This window comes from Phalacrocorax carbo, chromosome 6, assembly GCF_963921805.1.
Source record: "Phalacrocorax carbo chromosome 6, bPhaCar2.1, whole genome shotgun sequence".
In the NCBI taxonomy this organism is placed as follows: Eukaryota; Metazoa; Chordata; class Aves; order Suliformes; family Phalacrocoracidae; genus Phalacrocorax; species Phalacrocorax carbo.
Genome location: NC_087518.1, coordinates 32,376,259 through 32,394,145, shown reverse-complemented (window position 1 = coordinate 32,394,145; position 17,887 = coordinate 32,376,259). Strand labels below are relative to the sequence as shown.

Below are 17,887 nucleotides of genomic sequence, written 5' to 3'. Positions count from 1 at the left end.
GTTCAGGACGACACAAGTGGTAACTTAAAAGCATTTTGCTGATGTAAAAGGTCAGTAAGAATTTATAAGGGAACAGAACTCAAGAGTGGTTGGAGTAGTCTTATTTTCCCTTATGATTCATGGAAAACTCTACTTGTGCTTTCGAAGTCTGCCAAATGTACCCAGGAATAAATTTTTTAAAAATACATTTTAGAAATACATACAAACAACATGCATGCCTTTTTAAAATGGTCAATGATAAAAATACTGCCATTTAGACAGATACTTTAGAGCATTCCTTCCATTTCCCCAGTTTCTTTAAATTAGCCTCAAGATAGCCCAAAATCTTTCTTCATTGCCAGAGAAGCTCTGGGGACTTGTTTACAAAAGGGACAAACGGGACAGCTAAGCCAAATCAATAAGCATGTGAAATCGATGTACAGGCTCTTCAGAGTAGATTGCTCTTCATACAAAGCAATCAGTTACAGTGTGGTCGAAGATCTATCAGTTCTGACCTCTTAACAGCTCATATTCCTTTTCAACATCTTGCTCTCACCTGTTGTCTGTTGCTTTGGCAGGCAGCACTCAGATGTTTAAACCAGAGCATTGCATTCATTTTGTTTCCAGCTTGAAATTTATATGAATTTCCTATGTGAGAAAGGTAGAGGAAAAAAATTATAAAGAAACACAAACAATACTATATACTTAAATCCCACCCATCCTCAAATAACTCCTGATTAAAATGTTATGAGAAGACTTAATAAGCAGAAGGTTCATATAACTTTACACTTTGTCTGGCATAGGTGCAACTTAATTGTTTGATCTAGTGTGAGAGAAGTTTCAGCTTGCCTGTCTTCCTTTCCAACAGTCTAGATTTCAACTAACACCAGTGTCAACTTGGAAAGAAAAAAACATTTCTCAGAACCCTACAAAAAATGTGTTTTTTCATTGCCATTATTGCAACTTGTTTATAACAGCATTTCATAATTTTTAATGAAGTGCAAGATCATGCTGGAATGCACTCTAGAAAGCTATATTTGAAAATATTCGAAAATTGTTCCTAAACATATGATACATTTCAGACTAGTATTTTCAGTGTCTGGTGCTATACAGGGCTTGCTTGGGTTCAGAAAGGCCAGACATTACAAAGACATTTCAGGTTGCTGTTGTTGAGTTTAAGCTGATAAGCATTCATAATTTACACCATGTATCAGTGGTGCTAGAATAGATGCTCAGAAATAAAATGTACTAAGACTTGAAGCAGACAAAGCAATAAATAATGTTAAGCTCCTTTATCAGAACTTCTAATGATGCTCTTTCTGCACAGTTTGAAGTGCTAGGGAAAAGTAAGAATTTCTTCACAGCTTAAACTGAACCCAGGGTGCTACATTGGGGTAATGGAAATCAAGGCTTCTCTGCAAAACAGTGAAGATCCCCAAGGTTTGTTTTTTTTTCCTGGTAACACAGCTACATTTGAACAGATGGTTTGGTTTGGGTTTTGTTTTTTTCATTTGGAGAGGAGAGGGGACTAGTGAAGCACCTAGTGTTAGCTGAATGTTGAACTTTTTTTTTCATTGTTGCTTATTACATTTTCACATATGTGAAAAAGCCTCTGAGTGGTCTAAATATAGTTTAAAAGAATGCAGATGAATACTTCCAATAAAAATCACAACTGGAGTTGTTAGGAGTTTGGAGAGTTCTTAGAACTCAATGAAGACTAAGGATTCTCCACAGACAACTGTTCCCACAGCATTCTAAAGGCAAACATGGTATGTTGGAGAGCAGCTGAATACGTGAAAGGTAACATCCAACCAACTTTAGTTAGTTGCTTATGAATACCTCAGCAAGCAAATGTTTATTCTGGGAACCACTGCACTCTTGGTGTTAGCATTGCTTACCCTTCTCAGAATCAGTCAATAAGAAGAGATCTGGATGCTCAGGGTCATCTGCCATCATCACCATCCAGCCCACCACTGACACATTCTTACTCGGTGTGGATTTGAACTGAAAATACAAGCAGATATATAAAGTAAAACAAGAAGCTTCAGTCAGACTCACTGCACAGAACAAGTATTTGAAAGGGAAGTCCTTAGTGTCACTGTTAAAGACTCAGAATAACTTCGAGAGAAGCACAGCACTTAAAAAGTAAGGAAGTTTATATGGAGTTAATGAAAACAGAACTTACCACAATGAAAGGTATTAAAAACTAATTGAAAGGAATATCAATCCCCCAAAACATGTCAACAGACATCTAAACTGCACTGTTTGTATACAATAGCATTCCTCACATTAATGCAAATGTATGTATACTATAGTTTAAAAAAAGTGCATTAACAAATGCAAAGCTAATCCCTCCACTGTTCACAAACAGAAGAATTAAACTTGTCTGTGCCCTGATTATTCAAAGTTAACATGCATTAATTATTAAAGTAGTCTGTAATTACACATAACATGAGTCCTATGGACAAGGTAGCACAACTGTGTAATTAAATATGACTTGATGACCTGATGAATGAGATGGATCAATAATAGACTCAATAAACAAATGTGCAGAACATAATGTGCTCATTTATTGACAAGATGTTTAAAATGATGGGGTTTTCCTATTCAGGGTGTTACTCACACCTTGACATATAACTTCGGCCTCTTCTAAGCACAATGCCCATCTCCACTATACTAGCCCCCTCTCCTGACAGCTCCTTAGTCCCAGTCTCCTTTTCATTCACCTGGTCAGCATTATTTTCTACTTCTCAGGCTTCTCCTCTCAGTTCCAGGCTACTTGCGCATTAAGTCCAACTCATTTCCACACCAGAAGCTTCTTTCTCCCCGGTCTCCTTGCTCATTTATTAGTAGACCCTCACAATTCACCTCTCATTACTTGCTCAGGCAGTCCCATTCACTCCCCAATACCGAATTCAGTTTCTCTCACGTCTTTAGCTGCCTTATCTCCTCTTCCCACATTCATGGGTCCAACACAGACTTTTTTTCAGTCAATCCTAGCACTCTTACACTCTGCAGTGCTTTGCCTCACTTCTCTCCCCAGAAGGTCCAGCTGGTCCTTAGCGGATGCGTCTTCCTCCTGTCTTGTGAAATCCTTATTCTAACCTTTTTATTAGCACACTAATTTTGACCTCTCTAATTACATTATTAGAAACAATAATGCTAAAACAATCTCAGGGATGTTTTGAGTCATTAAAATTAATATATAGTTCTGGAATATTTTTATTCTTCATACTAATGCCACATAGCAGATTTACAACATTAAGCATCAAATTTTTTTTTTGTTTTATTTTAGAAATATTACTTCACCATGACAAATCTAGAACTGTCGTTCAGCAAAAGGAAGCGTTACTGCTAGTAAGTTTGAGAGTATCACAAGCAAAGTAAGAGTTTATAAGAATAGTCTCTATATGGGAATATAATTACTTTTAAAATAAATTCCAGTGCAAGTCTAATGTCAGTGATTCTAATCTATGCCATAGAATAACTGGAGACTGTGAATGTCCAGATAAGTTTATCTGTATGGGACTTTTGTAACAGGCTACATTTTAATCCTCAGTTTAAAACACATTAGAACTTTAAATGAACAAATGTTAGACCAATATTTGAAGCAAAAAGTATTTTAACCAAGTTCAAAACAATTTAAAAGTTCAGTCTTTCTGTATCTTATAAACTTTTGAACGCATCATCTGTGTACTGCTTTCTTTATGTTGCTATAGTTACACTTGCGGGAACCATTCCATCTCAAGGTCCTACCAGTCATGTTCAGCTGACATTTGTGTCATGTCAGTGGAAATATAAAAGCTTAGAAACATTGAAGGGATGCTTGTACAGATAGCTTAACCATAAAAGTGATGATCACTGTTCTTAGGAAAGACCTGCCTGCCAAACTTCAAAATGGATGCCCCTTCTTTTTGATATTACTATGGATAAAACTGTGGGAAAAGACCGTTCCTCATTAAACTTGTAGAACCACCCATACTAAAGTTAAGTAACTCTACTGCCTTTGGGAGGTGGACAGATTTGGTAACACCTCATAAGAGGAAGTAAATTATAAAGCTCTATCGAACAACACTTCCTTAGAGTAAGGGCTCAATAACACAATGTCTTTCCATACAGAAACTAAAATGTCTTTGAAGATTCCAATCAGTAATGAAAAATGTTAAGGAATTTTATCTGAAAGAAGGAATAAAGACAGGGGAAAGGAATAAAACATGGATATAGCTCATGAGTTCTTAACAAAAAAAGTGATACATTCAGGACTTGCTATGGACCCTCTAAAGACATTGCCTTGAAAAACAAGATGACACAATTTACACTTAAAAGGGACCTACAAAATGCAAACTTCAAGTAGTCCTACAAAGCATTAATAGGTCATTTTCACAGAGGTGGAAATTTGAGTCACAAACCAGTTTTAATAAGTTACAGATCAACAATGTACCTCTTGAACTGCACTAATTTCTAGAGTTCCATGAAAATATCACATTTGCACTTTCCTGTCTTAGTTACATATCATAACAATAGGTATACAATATATGAAATTACCATGCAATCAAAACTGCTAGAGCTCACTCTTTTTTTTTGTTTTGTTTTATTCAAAACAATTAATCATGATACTCCTCCAAAAAGTAAAAAGCTCCACACAGGAAAGTGTTTCCTGCCAGCATCAATCCGTCATCACTTGAAACACATGTCAGTTTTCCATCCCTGTGCACGGCTGGATTTGTATTCCATGTTTACACAGTCCCCCAGGGCAGTTCGTTCTCCACTGATGCATAGAGCTTTGCTAACAGCAAGTCTGCTTTGTTAACATGAAGGGAATGAAAGCTTCATTGTAATTTAATGTTCCTGGTTCCTCTTTGCTTTTTTCATACAGGGCACTGGAATGACACTCATTGTACACATAGAAAACTACACAGCTCTGGTCCTAGGCTTCACATAACTGCATTCTTTTGTTGTTGTTCGAGCTCAAAGGCATTTATGCATAAATCTTGAATCAAAAACTCTGCATTAATCTGAACAGACTTTTCACTCCAACCTTTTGGCACCTACAAATCTCCTCCTCCTCATCTCCTGTTGAGACTTTACAACTTCCTGATATTCAAATACTTTTCTTGGTGGGTGAACATACTTCCCAGAATGACAGCATTCTTTATCAGGGTATTTCAGGGGAAGTGAGCAACACCTACCAAGTTTTCTAGTGCCAATAAATGGGTCTAATCCTGAATATAACATGCAATGGAAGGCTTGGAATGAAGAAGCATTCATGATCAAGCATGAAGGCTTAAAAAGTCTCTTTTGCTTTTCCAAGTACGTACAAACATGGAGAAGACTCTTGTGAATGCTATGTTGTCACAGAAATTGGCAGGATTTTTCCAGCCCGATCACTACTAACAGTTTTTTATGGCTCTACTCACATTTTTTCAGGGCTAATACTTCCTTTAAGACTAATTTTAATTTGGCTATTTTTACTACTGTCCTTTTCTAAAGGTGTGCAATAGTTTTGTCACAGAAGCTTGCTTGTGGGCACCATTTCAGCATGTGAGGTAAAACCTTAAGCAATCTACACACATTCCTCTCAGATTCTCCTGTATCACATCTCCAGGCTCTGACGTTCACACGCTCGTCATAGACAATTTTTCATTACTCCAGTAATAGTGGAAACCTGTTCACTATTTAAAATACAAAGCTCAATATATTTAGTAGTTTTTGTTAGTAGATGCAGCACAAGACATTTTGTCACATCCAGTTATCTACAGCATTGTCTTCCTTTGGACTAGATTAACACCTAGAATACACACTATACTGGATGCACCCCTTTGTCTTTGACCATAGGAATGAGAAGAAGAGCTGGCTTGCCCATGTCTAAAGGGAGGGGATTTCTTGCCCTTTTTGCTGGATTACACTGGGATTTTTATGAGCTTATTTTCCAAAGAGGTTGACTATTATAAGCCTATAAGAGCTTCCATTGTCAGTGTATTCCAAGTCCTCAATCTCAGCTGCCTGAAGCAATAGCTGAGAACAGTCAAAAGCATGCCCATAATCGAGACACATTTACCATGAGAGCTCTAGCCAGGAAACTTTATATAGCAGACTAACATTTTCATTGCCAGCGTTCCTTTGCATGTCACAGAGGCCTTGAAAAGGAAGCTGAAGAGACAGATTTTCACATGGCTCCAGAAGATGCCTGGAATATTTTACCAAGGTAAATCTCAAATGTATCAACCTTTTGAAGAAGAAACTTCCTTCAAAGTCGACAACATTGTCCTTTTTATCCACTCAATCTGGACAGTAACCAAACAAAACCTAGATCTAGCATCAAATCTCTTTACTTTGTAGAATAGACCTCTTAGGAATTTAACTGGACAGTATTTGTACAGTGAACACATACTTGTGCCCTAGCTGTCTACAGATGGTGACCATCTAAAGTTTATTCTCTTGATTAACTTACTTTCTGGAAATGCAACCAAATCTGAATTGAAGCACGACACTTGACAAATCATCTTTACAGACTCCAGAACAAAAGGTGAGACTTTCTACAATAACCCTGTAGTGAAATGGATGGAAATCTAAGCCATCAACGGCTAGGCTAGAAGTGCAACACACGTAGAATAGCTGAACAAAGTTACTGACCACCTATTATTAGGCTGTTTAATAAACTGGAGCATCTCCGCCTAATCTCCCAAACTCAGTCTTGCACAGCAGTTACCAGGTTATCTTCCACCTTAATTTCAACATAAGGATTATATGCTGTGTTTTAATAACCTTTGGAGCACAAGTATGCATGCATTCACTGTGAACTATTTGTTTACATAGAAGGCAATCCAAACTGTAGCTAACAGTATTACATTATTGCAATCATGACTGCACCTGGGAAACCACATCACAGACCTGAGCTTCCTAACACGTTTTGCATCCACAAACAGAACAAAATGTGTTTGCTGCCCTGACAAGCTAAAAGCAAGACATCAGCTGTGTACAGTCAAATCCAAGGTTGTGCTGGATAATTCAGTCCAATTCCAGAGAGGCAACTGTTAAAAAAAGTAAATATGCTCTAGCAGTCATTGCTTTTTAGTACCGCTCCTCCATCTCTGTTTTCTGGGAATTGCCTTGCTCAAACTCCACTCAGTATTCGCAAGCCATAATGCTGGCGGTCTTCTGATGAGTAACCCTGCCAGCATTATAGATCGAATGTCTCCTAGCCTCTATCTGCAAACTTCTGGCACATCCTTGCACAAATAAACGTGAGGACATAAGGACGCAAAGCAGATTTTTAGCTTCTTAGGCACTAGTCTGATCACTAGTAGTTTAGTTGTTGTAGATACCACAACACATCAGTAATTTGGGGAATATTAGAAGTCAATTCAATAGGTTCAGAAACTAATTTTTGAAAGAGCATTCTAAATGGATATGACTGCATTTCAAGACAAAAGTAGAGGCTTTTGCAGCAACAGAGACTCAAGAGGATCAGATACCAGACTTGAACGTTTACATCTGTTACCTTTTAACTCCATTTAATTTTCCTAAAGGAAGGGCAAGACCATTTAAATGATTAAAATTGTTATTCTGAAAGCAGCATATAAGCAAATGGACCACATAAAAATTCAATATACTTAATTTCCAAACAATGAAATTACCAGCTATGAATTTTTCTAAGTTCTCAAAACCTGTATGTTATTGAGATTGTTTTAAATGGTAAAGTCTTCTATCATTCAGTACTTTGACAGACAGTGGACGAAAGCAACTTACAAATGCATATTCTGTTCTTAGAAGAAAACAAAACGCAATTTCGGCATAAAGCTGAAAGGCATCTCATCAGTAACAGGAACCTAAAGTCTGATATTACAAAAAATTTCTATTCCACTTCTCAATGTTTCCAGAAAAAACAAGCAATTAATGTTAGTGACATAATACCAGCACAAATTCTCTCTTGGTTCTTTTTCTTTTGTTTCAGTTTAGAAGTCTGCTCTTTCCAACTCCCTGTACTTTTAATGAGACAGACTCCTTCCATAAGGTTTCACTGATCTCAGAGGCAAATGCATCCGAACACATAGACTTCTCTAAAGACATCCAGGAGACATGATGCTTAGCTAACAGGCCTTTGGTCTGGGCTAGTATTGTCTTAACTGGCAAGACAAAATAAGTAGCATCTGTTTCTGTTTCCAGCCCAGCCCTACTAGCTTTGGACGCTCAGGTGATGGATGATGGCAAAGAAACTATGCAAATATTTCTGCAAGTAATTAGCTATTATTAAACTACTTTGAGTAATAGAATACTGTTTCATAATGAACTACTTTCAATAAAACTGGAAATACTGAATTTTTATACATTAAGACAACATTACACATGAACTTTCCACACAGAAAATTCAAATATCCACGAGTCTACTAATCAGAAGAAATCTTAGGCTTCAAATCTCCAGCCTCTGACAAAAACATTAGAATAAGAAAACAGTATTTTGTACCAGAAAGAAATAAGATATTCCCATTACACGAATTCTAGAAACATCTTAGTTTGTAAAGTTACATATGCTTTATGCAAAACAAATGTTTTTTTCAGTGACCGTTGTCAAAAATTAAACTGCAACACTGGCCAAGGCAACTAAAAGTAATGGTTCAGAGTAGTGGATGAACTCAGAAAAAGTTCTGAGTATCTCAAATTTTACCCAGTTTCTTAACAGAATCTCTGTCGGCATCCTCTTCCGTTATAATTAACCAGTGAAAACAGGAACCACGCACATCACAACATCCCCAGAACATCTACAGAAAATCCTTTTACTACTTCCCCACACGAGCGAACTATTTTTAGCTTCTTTCAAATAAAGTTGCAGCTAATAACAGCAAAGCCAGTGTCGTATGATATGCTAGCTCTCTGCTTAATATATGAAGTGTTTTGTGCTCTGTTGTAGTTAATGGATTGTAGGATTGAAGAGAAAAAAGAGCAGTCTAATTCTACCTCATATATGAAATTGGTATCTGTTTATCATCATATATAGTGACTTCTCCGTCTTTCCCCATCAATGCTTGTTTGCATTTCAAGTAGCAACAAATTGCCGCAAGACTCAGATAATCAAAAAATGTTACTTCTACCTTAGAAAAGCAGACAGACCCAATGACATAGCTTCCTTCCCTATAGACCAACACATTCAAAGAGACCATGGCATATGCAAAGCAGATGTTCTTGGTGTAGCATAGAAACATGCATGATTTTTCCATTAGGGCATATCCATGTGAAATGACTGACCAACTGGAAGACAGGACAGTGGTGACTTGAAATCATGCAAGTCCTGAATTATTTCAGTGTTTACATCAGGAAAACACTTTTTAATTTTGGCAGAGGATACTGGATTATGCCTGTTTTACATACATGTTTTCTCTCTGTAGCCTTCAGAGATTTTGCAGCATAGTAAAAGAGTTGGGTTCCACACAGTGCCACCCAGTATTTTGTCCAAGATGCGACCTACAGAGAAAAGAGGAAAAAACCCACAAGTACAATGGATAAGTGAAATGTTTCATAATATTGAGCTGTAAAATAGCATCATCATCCTGCAAGAACATGACAGCATTAACTGTCCAGCCAAACCATCAGCAATGTTTCCAAAGCTGCTCCTTCTAGTGATTCATGAAGGCCTATGAATGCATTAAAAAAAATAAATCTAGAAAACAAAGAATGTGTTCTTTCCTCACTAATCTGAGTTTTCTGCATCTAACTCTATACTTTCTGCAACCTTTACTGAATGCTCCATTGAGTTATAGTTCACAGAATCCCAGGTTGGAAGGGACCTCAGGGATCATCTAGTCCCACCCTTCTGGGAAGAGCACAGTCTAGACAAGATGGCCCAGCACCCTGCCCAGGCGACTCTTGAAGGTGTCCAACGTGGCTGAGTCAACCACTTCCCTGGGGAGATTATTCCAATGGTTGACTGTCCTCAGTGTGAAAAATTTTCGTCTGGTGTCCAGTCGGAATCTCCCCAAGAGCAACTTGTGTCCATTCCCCCTTGTCCCCTCCATGGGACTCCTTGTGAAAAGAGAGTCTCCATCTTCTTTGTAGCTGCCCCTTAAGTACTGGGACATGGGGATGAGATCCCCTCTAAGCCTCCTTTTCTCAAGGCCGAACAAACCCAGTTCTCCCAGCTTGTCCTCATATGACGGGCTTCCTCATCCTTTGAGCATCTTGGTGGCCCTTCTCTGGACCCCTTCCAGCCTGTCCACATCCTTTTTGTATAGCGGGGACCAGAACTGTACACAGTACTCCAGGTGTGGCCTGACAAGCACTGAGTAGAGTGGGATAATGACTTCTTTATCTCTGGTGGTGATGCCCTTTTTGATGCAACCCAGCATCCTGTTGGCCTTCTTGGCCGCAGCAGCACACTGTTCACTCATGTTGAGCTTCCTGTCCACCAGGACCCCCAGGTCCCTTTCCACAGAGCTGCTCTCCAGCCAGGTGGATCCCAGCCTGTGCTGCACTCCCGGATTATGTTTTCCCAGGTGCATGACCTTACACTTCTTGTTGAGCTTCATAAGGTTCTTGCTGGCCCAATCTTCCAGATCTTCCTGCAGAGCAGCTCTCCCTTCTGGAGTGTCTAGTTCCTTGCTCAACTTGGTGTCATCAGCAAACTTCATCAGGCTACACTTGACACCATTATCCAGATCACTTAAAGATACTGAATAACATTGGGCCCAATATCGATCCCTGGGGGACCCCACTAGTGACAGGTTGCCAGTTTGAAAAAGAGCTATTTACCACCACCCTTTGGGTGCGGCCTGTCAGCCAGTTCCCCACCCACTGCACAGACCACTTGCCTGGGCCATAACGCATTAATTTCTCCAGGAGGAGGCTGTGGGGGCCGTATCAAAGGCCTTGGAGAAGTCCAGGTAGACAATGTCCACCGCCCGCCCCATGTCAACTAGGCGAGTCACTTTGTCGTAGAAGGCCACCGGGTTTGTCAAGCACAATCTGCCCTTAGTGAAGCCATGTTGGCTCTTCCCAATCACGTGCTTTATTTGACTTGTGATGGCCCCCAGGAGGATTCGTTCCATAACTTTCCCAGGGATTGAAGTAAGACTGGTCCTATAATTACCCAGATCCTCCCTCAAGCCTTTCTTGTAGATAGGGGTAACATTTGCCTTCCTCCAGTCCTCTGGGACATCCACCGTTCTCCATGACGACTTGAAGATTACGGAAAGTGGCCTTGCAATGATGTCAGCCAGCTCTCTCAACACCCTCGGGTGGATGGCGTCAGGGCCCATTGATGTGTAGGGGTCAAGCTCCCATAATAATTCACGTGCTAACTCTTCCTTCACTGATGGTGGGTCTATGTTTGGATCAACTGGTAATTTTGTTCCCAAAGCCTGGGACCCAACAGTGTTGGTAAAGACAGAGGTGAAGAAGGTGTTGAGGACCCCTGCTTTTTCAGCATTGTTGGTGACTGACCCTCCTCTTTAACAGTGGGCCTGTGTTTTCCTTCTGTTTCTGCTTGTGGTTCACATACCTGAAGAACCCTTTGTTATTTTTGACATCTACGGCTAGTTTCAATTCGAGCTGCGCTTTTGCTTTTCTAACTGCATCTCTGCATGCTCTGGCAATGCCCTTGTAGTTCTCAACGGATAATGCTCCACTTCTCCGTCTCTGGTATGCTTCCCTTTTGGATTTGAGTAGACCCAGGAGGTCATGGTTGAGCCAAGGGGGCCTCTTGCTCCACTTCCTTCCCTTTCCTTTATAGGGGATAAACTGGTTTAGTTGTCCCTTCTCTTTTCCAGTTTATGTACTGCCATAAGGTATCCCCCATTGTCATGAATATGTATTTGTATTTATAATTCATAATCAAGCATTTGCAATGCAAATGCTAAGGGTTATGAGCTGTTGATAAATTGTTAGGATCCACCTACTGTTCAGGAAGACAAAATATGCTCCTCTCTTTTAAAGTTATCAGTAATTGTAAATAATTTTATGTAGCATTACACTTCTCTTCTACTCCCTAGATTACGGGTATAGCCTTATAAACTAAATGAATCCACCAGACAGCAGAATGCGAACTCTAGCAGTGACCATAAACTTTAATCAGCAAGACAGGGGAGATCTCAGGCACTTGAAATAATTGCACAATGGACATTTTATAGTATTAATAACTGAGCAAGGGAAGAAGGTGAGAAAGTGAATTAAAGAAAACTTACGGTAGGTTTTTTGCCTTCTTTCAACAAAGTCTTCCTCCTGAGAACACCTTGAATAGTAACTGCTCCTGGATACAAATGAACAGCCAAATCTTCAGATTCTAGGGAGCTGAAAGGAGCATGTGAAGATTTGTGTGAAAAAATATTTTTCCTAAAGTAATTTTCCAATCATTACCACATACTAATGCAAACATCTGTGTTTTAATTCAGAAATGTCAGCTTTTTATTTATGGGACTTCATTGTGGAAAAATACTTAGGCTGTTACAAGGAATTGCTGTTGTGGAATTTACACTCAAGCAAAAGTTATCAGAAAAATTAATTAGCCAAGCAGGTAATCCTTAATTAAAAAAATTTAAAACTCAAGACAACTGAAATACAAGAACAATTAATTTCGAAAAGCAAACATTTGAAGTACATTCATATATTTGCTGTCTGTGTTAAAACCTCTCCTTCAGCCGTTGCAAGAAAGATTGTATTTTTTGTTAGAAACACTGGAATCATTAGCACATCAAAACTGAAGCATAGCTCAAACATGCACAATCTTTAAAATATCTGAAAGCAAAAAGAGTGGGCAGGAGCAGTAATAAAGAGTAGAAACCCGAACCATAGCTTTAAGGTGTTTTAATGCATCTGGTGCTCTACTAATCATCTAATCTACGTAGAATCTAAGAGCAATGGGCCAAAACAAATGCCAGCTGCAGCACTGTAAAAAGAAGACTTAGCTTTATTAAAATTATGAAGCTGACTGGCTTACAAAAAATTTTCAATCAGAAAAAGATTACAACAGGAATAATTTCAGTAAGGGTCAATCGGAGCATATAACTAAATTGCTGAACACAGCAGCTTTCTAGAAAAGCCAAGAAATTGAATAGCACATGAAACTTGTTTTGAAGTAAGCCAGGATTTGCTGTTTCATTCATCCTAACATTCATGAACATTCAAAGTAAACTGGAAATCTAGCCAACATTTTCATTGCAGCACCTACTGAAGATGATGGTATGGAGACAATTTTGGACATTGATAGATATGAACATGAGTTTAATTCAGTGAGAAAATGCTTGCTTAACATGATAAGTTTCATAGTTAACAGCCATCTCTTTCCCAACTGCAGTGCCACACAGCTGGAGGCAGAATTTTTATTTTTAATTAAGCAGAATAATCAGTTATATTACTCTGTCAGCTTGCAAATAATACCATATATAATAAATTGGGGCCAATTTTAATGTGTTACTCATTTCAGCCATATCCCTGATTTCAGGGAATAGGGGAAAAGAAATTTAATACACAACTGCCAGCAAAGAAAACATCTTAAATGTCATCCATTAGCACAAGAAGCAGCTTTGTTGTCCAGGTGAGAACTACCAACACTGCTACACAGTGGCAGGCAGTTAGACAGCTACCTCTGGTAAAACATCTTTTAGCTTTGATGTAAAGATCCAATGATTCAGAATTTGGATTTGCAGACCAGAATGAACAAGAACCCTTATAGTGATACAGATTATGTCATAGAAGAGGAAAGCTTTAAGTCTGAAGAAAAAGGTCTCTACCTTTATTTTGACACATAAGTTAGAAAGATAACATCAGAAAACACCCACTTAATTATTAAACCAAACCAAATCACCAACACCAGAGGGAAAGTTTGACACCTCTGTGTGCAGTGGGGATTGTACCTGCTGGCCTTCATGCGGCCTCGATAGCCATTTCGTGACACTCTTGTCCCCGGACCGAGAGAATGGTACAACCTGTTCCTGTTGGATTCCATTATAAATTGTATGTATTACATATACTTTTATTCACACAAACAGCATGACTGCTAAAACAGCATAGTTTTTTTTTTTTGTGTGCATATCACAGAGCCACTTCTTCCACATAGGAAACAGAGGATAATTTTATTTAGAAAAATGCATGCAGGGGTAGACACCACGGATTTTTATTTCATAAGATGTTCCCTTTGTCAGAACTTGTAATACTTAAGTGTTTTATTGACACCAAAGAATAATACATTTTGAAAGCAAAGTCCGCATTTAGTTCTTCGAGATTAAATCACTGTAAAGGAACCATATTAATAAAACTTGTCTTAAATTCTGACTGCAGATGTTACAGTAAAAAATGGTTTCAGCTTCTATGAGTATGCACACACACAAGCTGTTGGGCTGAAAGGAATCAAAAATACTATCAAAATATGCCTGACACTGTTTAAAATACTGTTGTATTAAGTTACATTGAAATAAGCGAAGCAATATCTCAATTCTCCAGTTCATACAAGCTTTAAACTTTACCTATAAGCTTCACATTTTAAAGTCCTTAATCTAATCTATACTGTTATCTCTAGCCAGGACTTGTGTTCTAGACCTGCCTTTTGAATATTGCTTTGCTTCACTGAACCTTATTTTTCTGGATCAGATCCCTAAATTGACTGAATTCCATTTAAGTCAACAGAAGTATAGGCACTTTGTCCTCACCTACTATTTTTTAATCAATTTTTCTTGTTTTATTACGCTGAAAGATTGAAAATCAGCTCTAATTCTGTAGAAGCAGGCAGTTAATACAAGCCTATGAAAATTTTACAGGCAAAATCTCCTACCTAGTATAAATCTAATAATCTGTCACCTGTGAGAGGGGCTTTGCATAAGCTGGAAAGCTGCTTAGATATGGACAGGGTAGTATTTCTCAGAATGGGAAACCTAAACAAGTAGCTTTGTCATGTTTCTGTCTGAACTCAGAATGGCACACAGCAGGCAAACAAAACAGGCTTGAAAAAGATCAGTAAAGGTCAACAGCATTAAACAAAAAGGGGGGGGGGGGGCTATTTGGTTCTTAATTTTTTTTTTTTTTTTAAAACCAGCTCAAACTATTGCCTTTGCTGCAAGAAGAATTATCAAAAAGATACTAATGAATTAACATCCACTAATCTATCCCAGAATTTGCCATTTGTTTTTCAAAATAAGATATATTTAAATTTATGACTATTTAAAAAATACATTCAAAATATAGACAAATAAAACAATTAATATGGACAGAAGCCTGTCATATGAGCTGTATATTTGTGTGTACATATATTTTGCATGCAAATGAAATACATTTTCTTCTTACCTTTAAGCTTATTTTTTTGCATAAGGATGCTATCACTCATGGATTCAAGTAATTTCAGGGAAATCTATTCAGAGACACTCAGGATGACAACCAATGAGACTGATCTGCCACTTAGTATACTGCCCTTAACATGTAACTGTCTGGGCTTGGAATAAAGTCCTTCAAGTAATTTTGATTAGCCTAAAGGGACACTGCAGTGCTCTTTCTCAAGTTTCAGACTAAGTTTCTGTCTCACTTAAAAACAATCAGTAACTCCAGTTCTTATCGCTTCTGCGTTTCCCAGTTACAAACAATAGGAGGGACAGGAAAATCAAGAATATATTACAATTCCTTCTGTTACCTGAGGAATCTGTGCGTGCAGTATCTTACTTCTTCCTGTTAGGCTTACGATGCAGATTTAAGCCCTCCTACCCAAAGATCCTGTTCCGAAATCACTAGGAAATGTTGTATTCTCACTCACACTGCATAGGAAGTAGTCATTAATAACACTAGACGTACCTCAATGTTGCCAGGAGCTGTTAATTCCAGACAACTAATGCTTCTCACTCTCATACGAATGGAAATTTACTGTACAGATCAGAACTAGAGAGACACCCTGTCCAGTTATCTTAAATTTTGACATTTGCATGCCAGTGTATTACCTATTAAATTAGAAAATGAGCTTCGTCATCTTATAAACCGAGGAACAGACACAAGGTTGCTGCGTATCTCTAGGTATTTCACCCATGACGTTTTCAATGTCTGTAAGAAACCAAATCCCTCTCCCTGGTAGCAGGCAAGAGAACTCACCCTGGAAAACACGCAACTTCGGACAGAGTTCTCAAGGAGCTCTCAGGAGAGAAGAAAGTACTGAAGGCAAGTGGAATTTGGAGGAGGAAGAGCAATCTTCAGACGTAATTGACATGGAACAAACCTTTCAAGTGGGGGGAGTCTGAGTCTGGGCCAGTCAGTTCTCATTAGGACAGGGATGAAAAACCTCTGCTATGTCTCAGAAGTCCATGCAACAATTCTGGAGACTGTTACCGTAAGCTTATGCCTGAACCTTACTAAAATTTTTAGGTTTCTTATGCTACTCAGGGTAAAACCACTCACTTCACCATATTTTGTCTAAGGCTTTTCCAAATAACTTTTTAGCTTTGAGAAATAACCTCAACTTGATTAATTCCATAAGGCACCAGGGAAAGAAAAGCAAGAAAACCTTTTGAATCTTGCAGGTTGTATCACACAGCACATACAAGTTAACGAGTTTCCTTCTGACCTGATTTTCCTTCTATGCTCATGTGGCATGTTCTTATTGCTCACCTAATGGAATCATGAGGGCATTTCCTTATGTATGCCATCATATTTATAGCATGAAATATCAAGGAGCTCAACTTTGGAGCGATTTTTTAAGATTTCTTCCAAAAAGTAACACAGAACAACTATTTCAATGAATTCAAGCAGAATATAAGATTTGTAGTAAGAGTTCCGAACTATAAAGAGAAAGTTCTTTGACAAAATTTCTACAAAATGTGACTTGAAAGCATGGCAGAAAATTTCATCCATGGCAACTCTGAAGCTGACATATTACCTGAAATTGAGTTATAGAAGCAAACTATGCACTGTATTGTGCATCTTAGCTGTGGGAAGATGAAATTTCTACCTTTTACTATATAAAACTACAGCCATTGGTGTTTTTCTACATTCTCAAATACAACATGGGAAAGGGCTGAAGTGGTCAATGTCACCTGAGTATTTGTGGGTACTGAGTAAGGAGCAAGATGTTAATTCTGGACCACAAAATCAGACACTAGCAAGGGGCATTTTTGTGTTTTCCCACATAACACAGGGGCAAACAACAAAGAAGTGAAGAGCAGATGAGACAGAACAGGTGACAATGTCAATGACAAGAAAAAAGGGACCAAGAATGGATGAAATATCTCAGGGAAAGTGCAAATGAAAAATAGATAGGTCACATGAATAGCATACACAGGATATACAAATATATGAAACCAGAAAAATCATTTGGGGTTTAATGGTACTCTGGTTGATCTATTTAGAAGAATATGTGCAATGAGTAAGCACCTAATTAGACAAAAGCCCTGTTAACTACTAGTGAGCAGAGGGTACTTCTCTGCTGCTTTAACAGATCAAACGAACTTAGACACGTGGAAGATCTCTAGATCACTAAAATAAAGCATCACTTCCAGGACTGAGTGAGAGATTTTAAGTAGCAGTGTCTGAACAGAGAAATACAGGTTTTGAGAGGTGGTTTTTCTTACCTTTCAAATGCTGGCCAGGAAGTCTCTTCGCTGAGTTCAGAGCCATCACTGCTACCTTGAAAAAGATAAGAATGATTGATACTTTATTTAATCACCTACAAACCATCTATTTCAATTATGCCTGTTTCTCCTCAGCATATTTAAGATTAAATGTATGAAAAATATTTCACTAAAATGCTACAATGAAAATACTTTGTGATTTGCTTCAGGAACTTCACATAAACCGAGGTAGAGATCTGAAGGGACAGGGTCTAGGTGCACATTAAGAAGTTGAAGAAAAGAAATATTAATAAATGGGAAAGGCATTTTCAAAATTTGAATAACACCCTAAAAGCAGATTTGTCTGATTAACACAACAAGCATTTAAAAATAAAGGTCACTTA

General features: G+C 38.2%; 1 protein-coding gene across 9 annotated transcripts in view; it reads right to left on the bottom strand.

Moving 5' to 3' along the window:
- The window catches only part of RALGPS2 (Ral GEF with PH domain and SH3 binding motif 2), a 157,057-nt gene that overhangs the window by 8,126 nt on the left and 131,044 nt on the right, over positions 1 to 17,887 (bottom strand). For 7 of the 9 annotated variants that reach the window (XM_064454463.1, XM_064454464.1, XM_064454468.1 and 4 more), the window contains 6 exons: positions 17,505 to 17,559; positions 13,821 to 13,898; positions 12,153 to 12,258; positions 9,346 to 9,438; positions 1,878 to 1,983; positions 536 to 627 (listed from right to left, as the gene is read on the bottom strand). In XM_064454463.1, the coding sequence (XP_064310533.1) occupies positions 536 to 627; positions 1,878 to 1,983; positions 9,346 to 9,438; positions 12,153 to 12,258; positions 13,821 to 13,898; positions 17,505 to 17,559 (530 nt within the window). The remainder of the gene's footprint in view (positions 1 to 535; positions 628 to 1,877; positions 1,984 to 9,345; positions 9,439 to 12,152; positions 12,259 to 13,820; positions 13,899 to 17,504; positions 17,560 to 17,887) is intronic. The other 2 variants (XM_064454465.1, XM_064454466.1) reach the window with 1 other exon arrangement.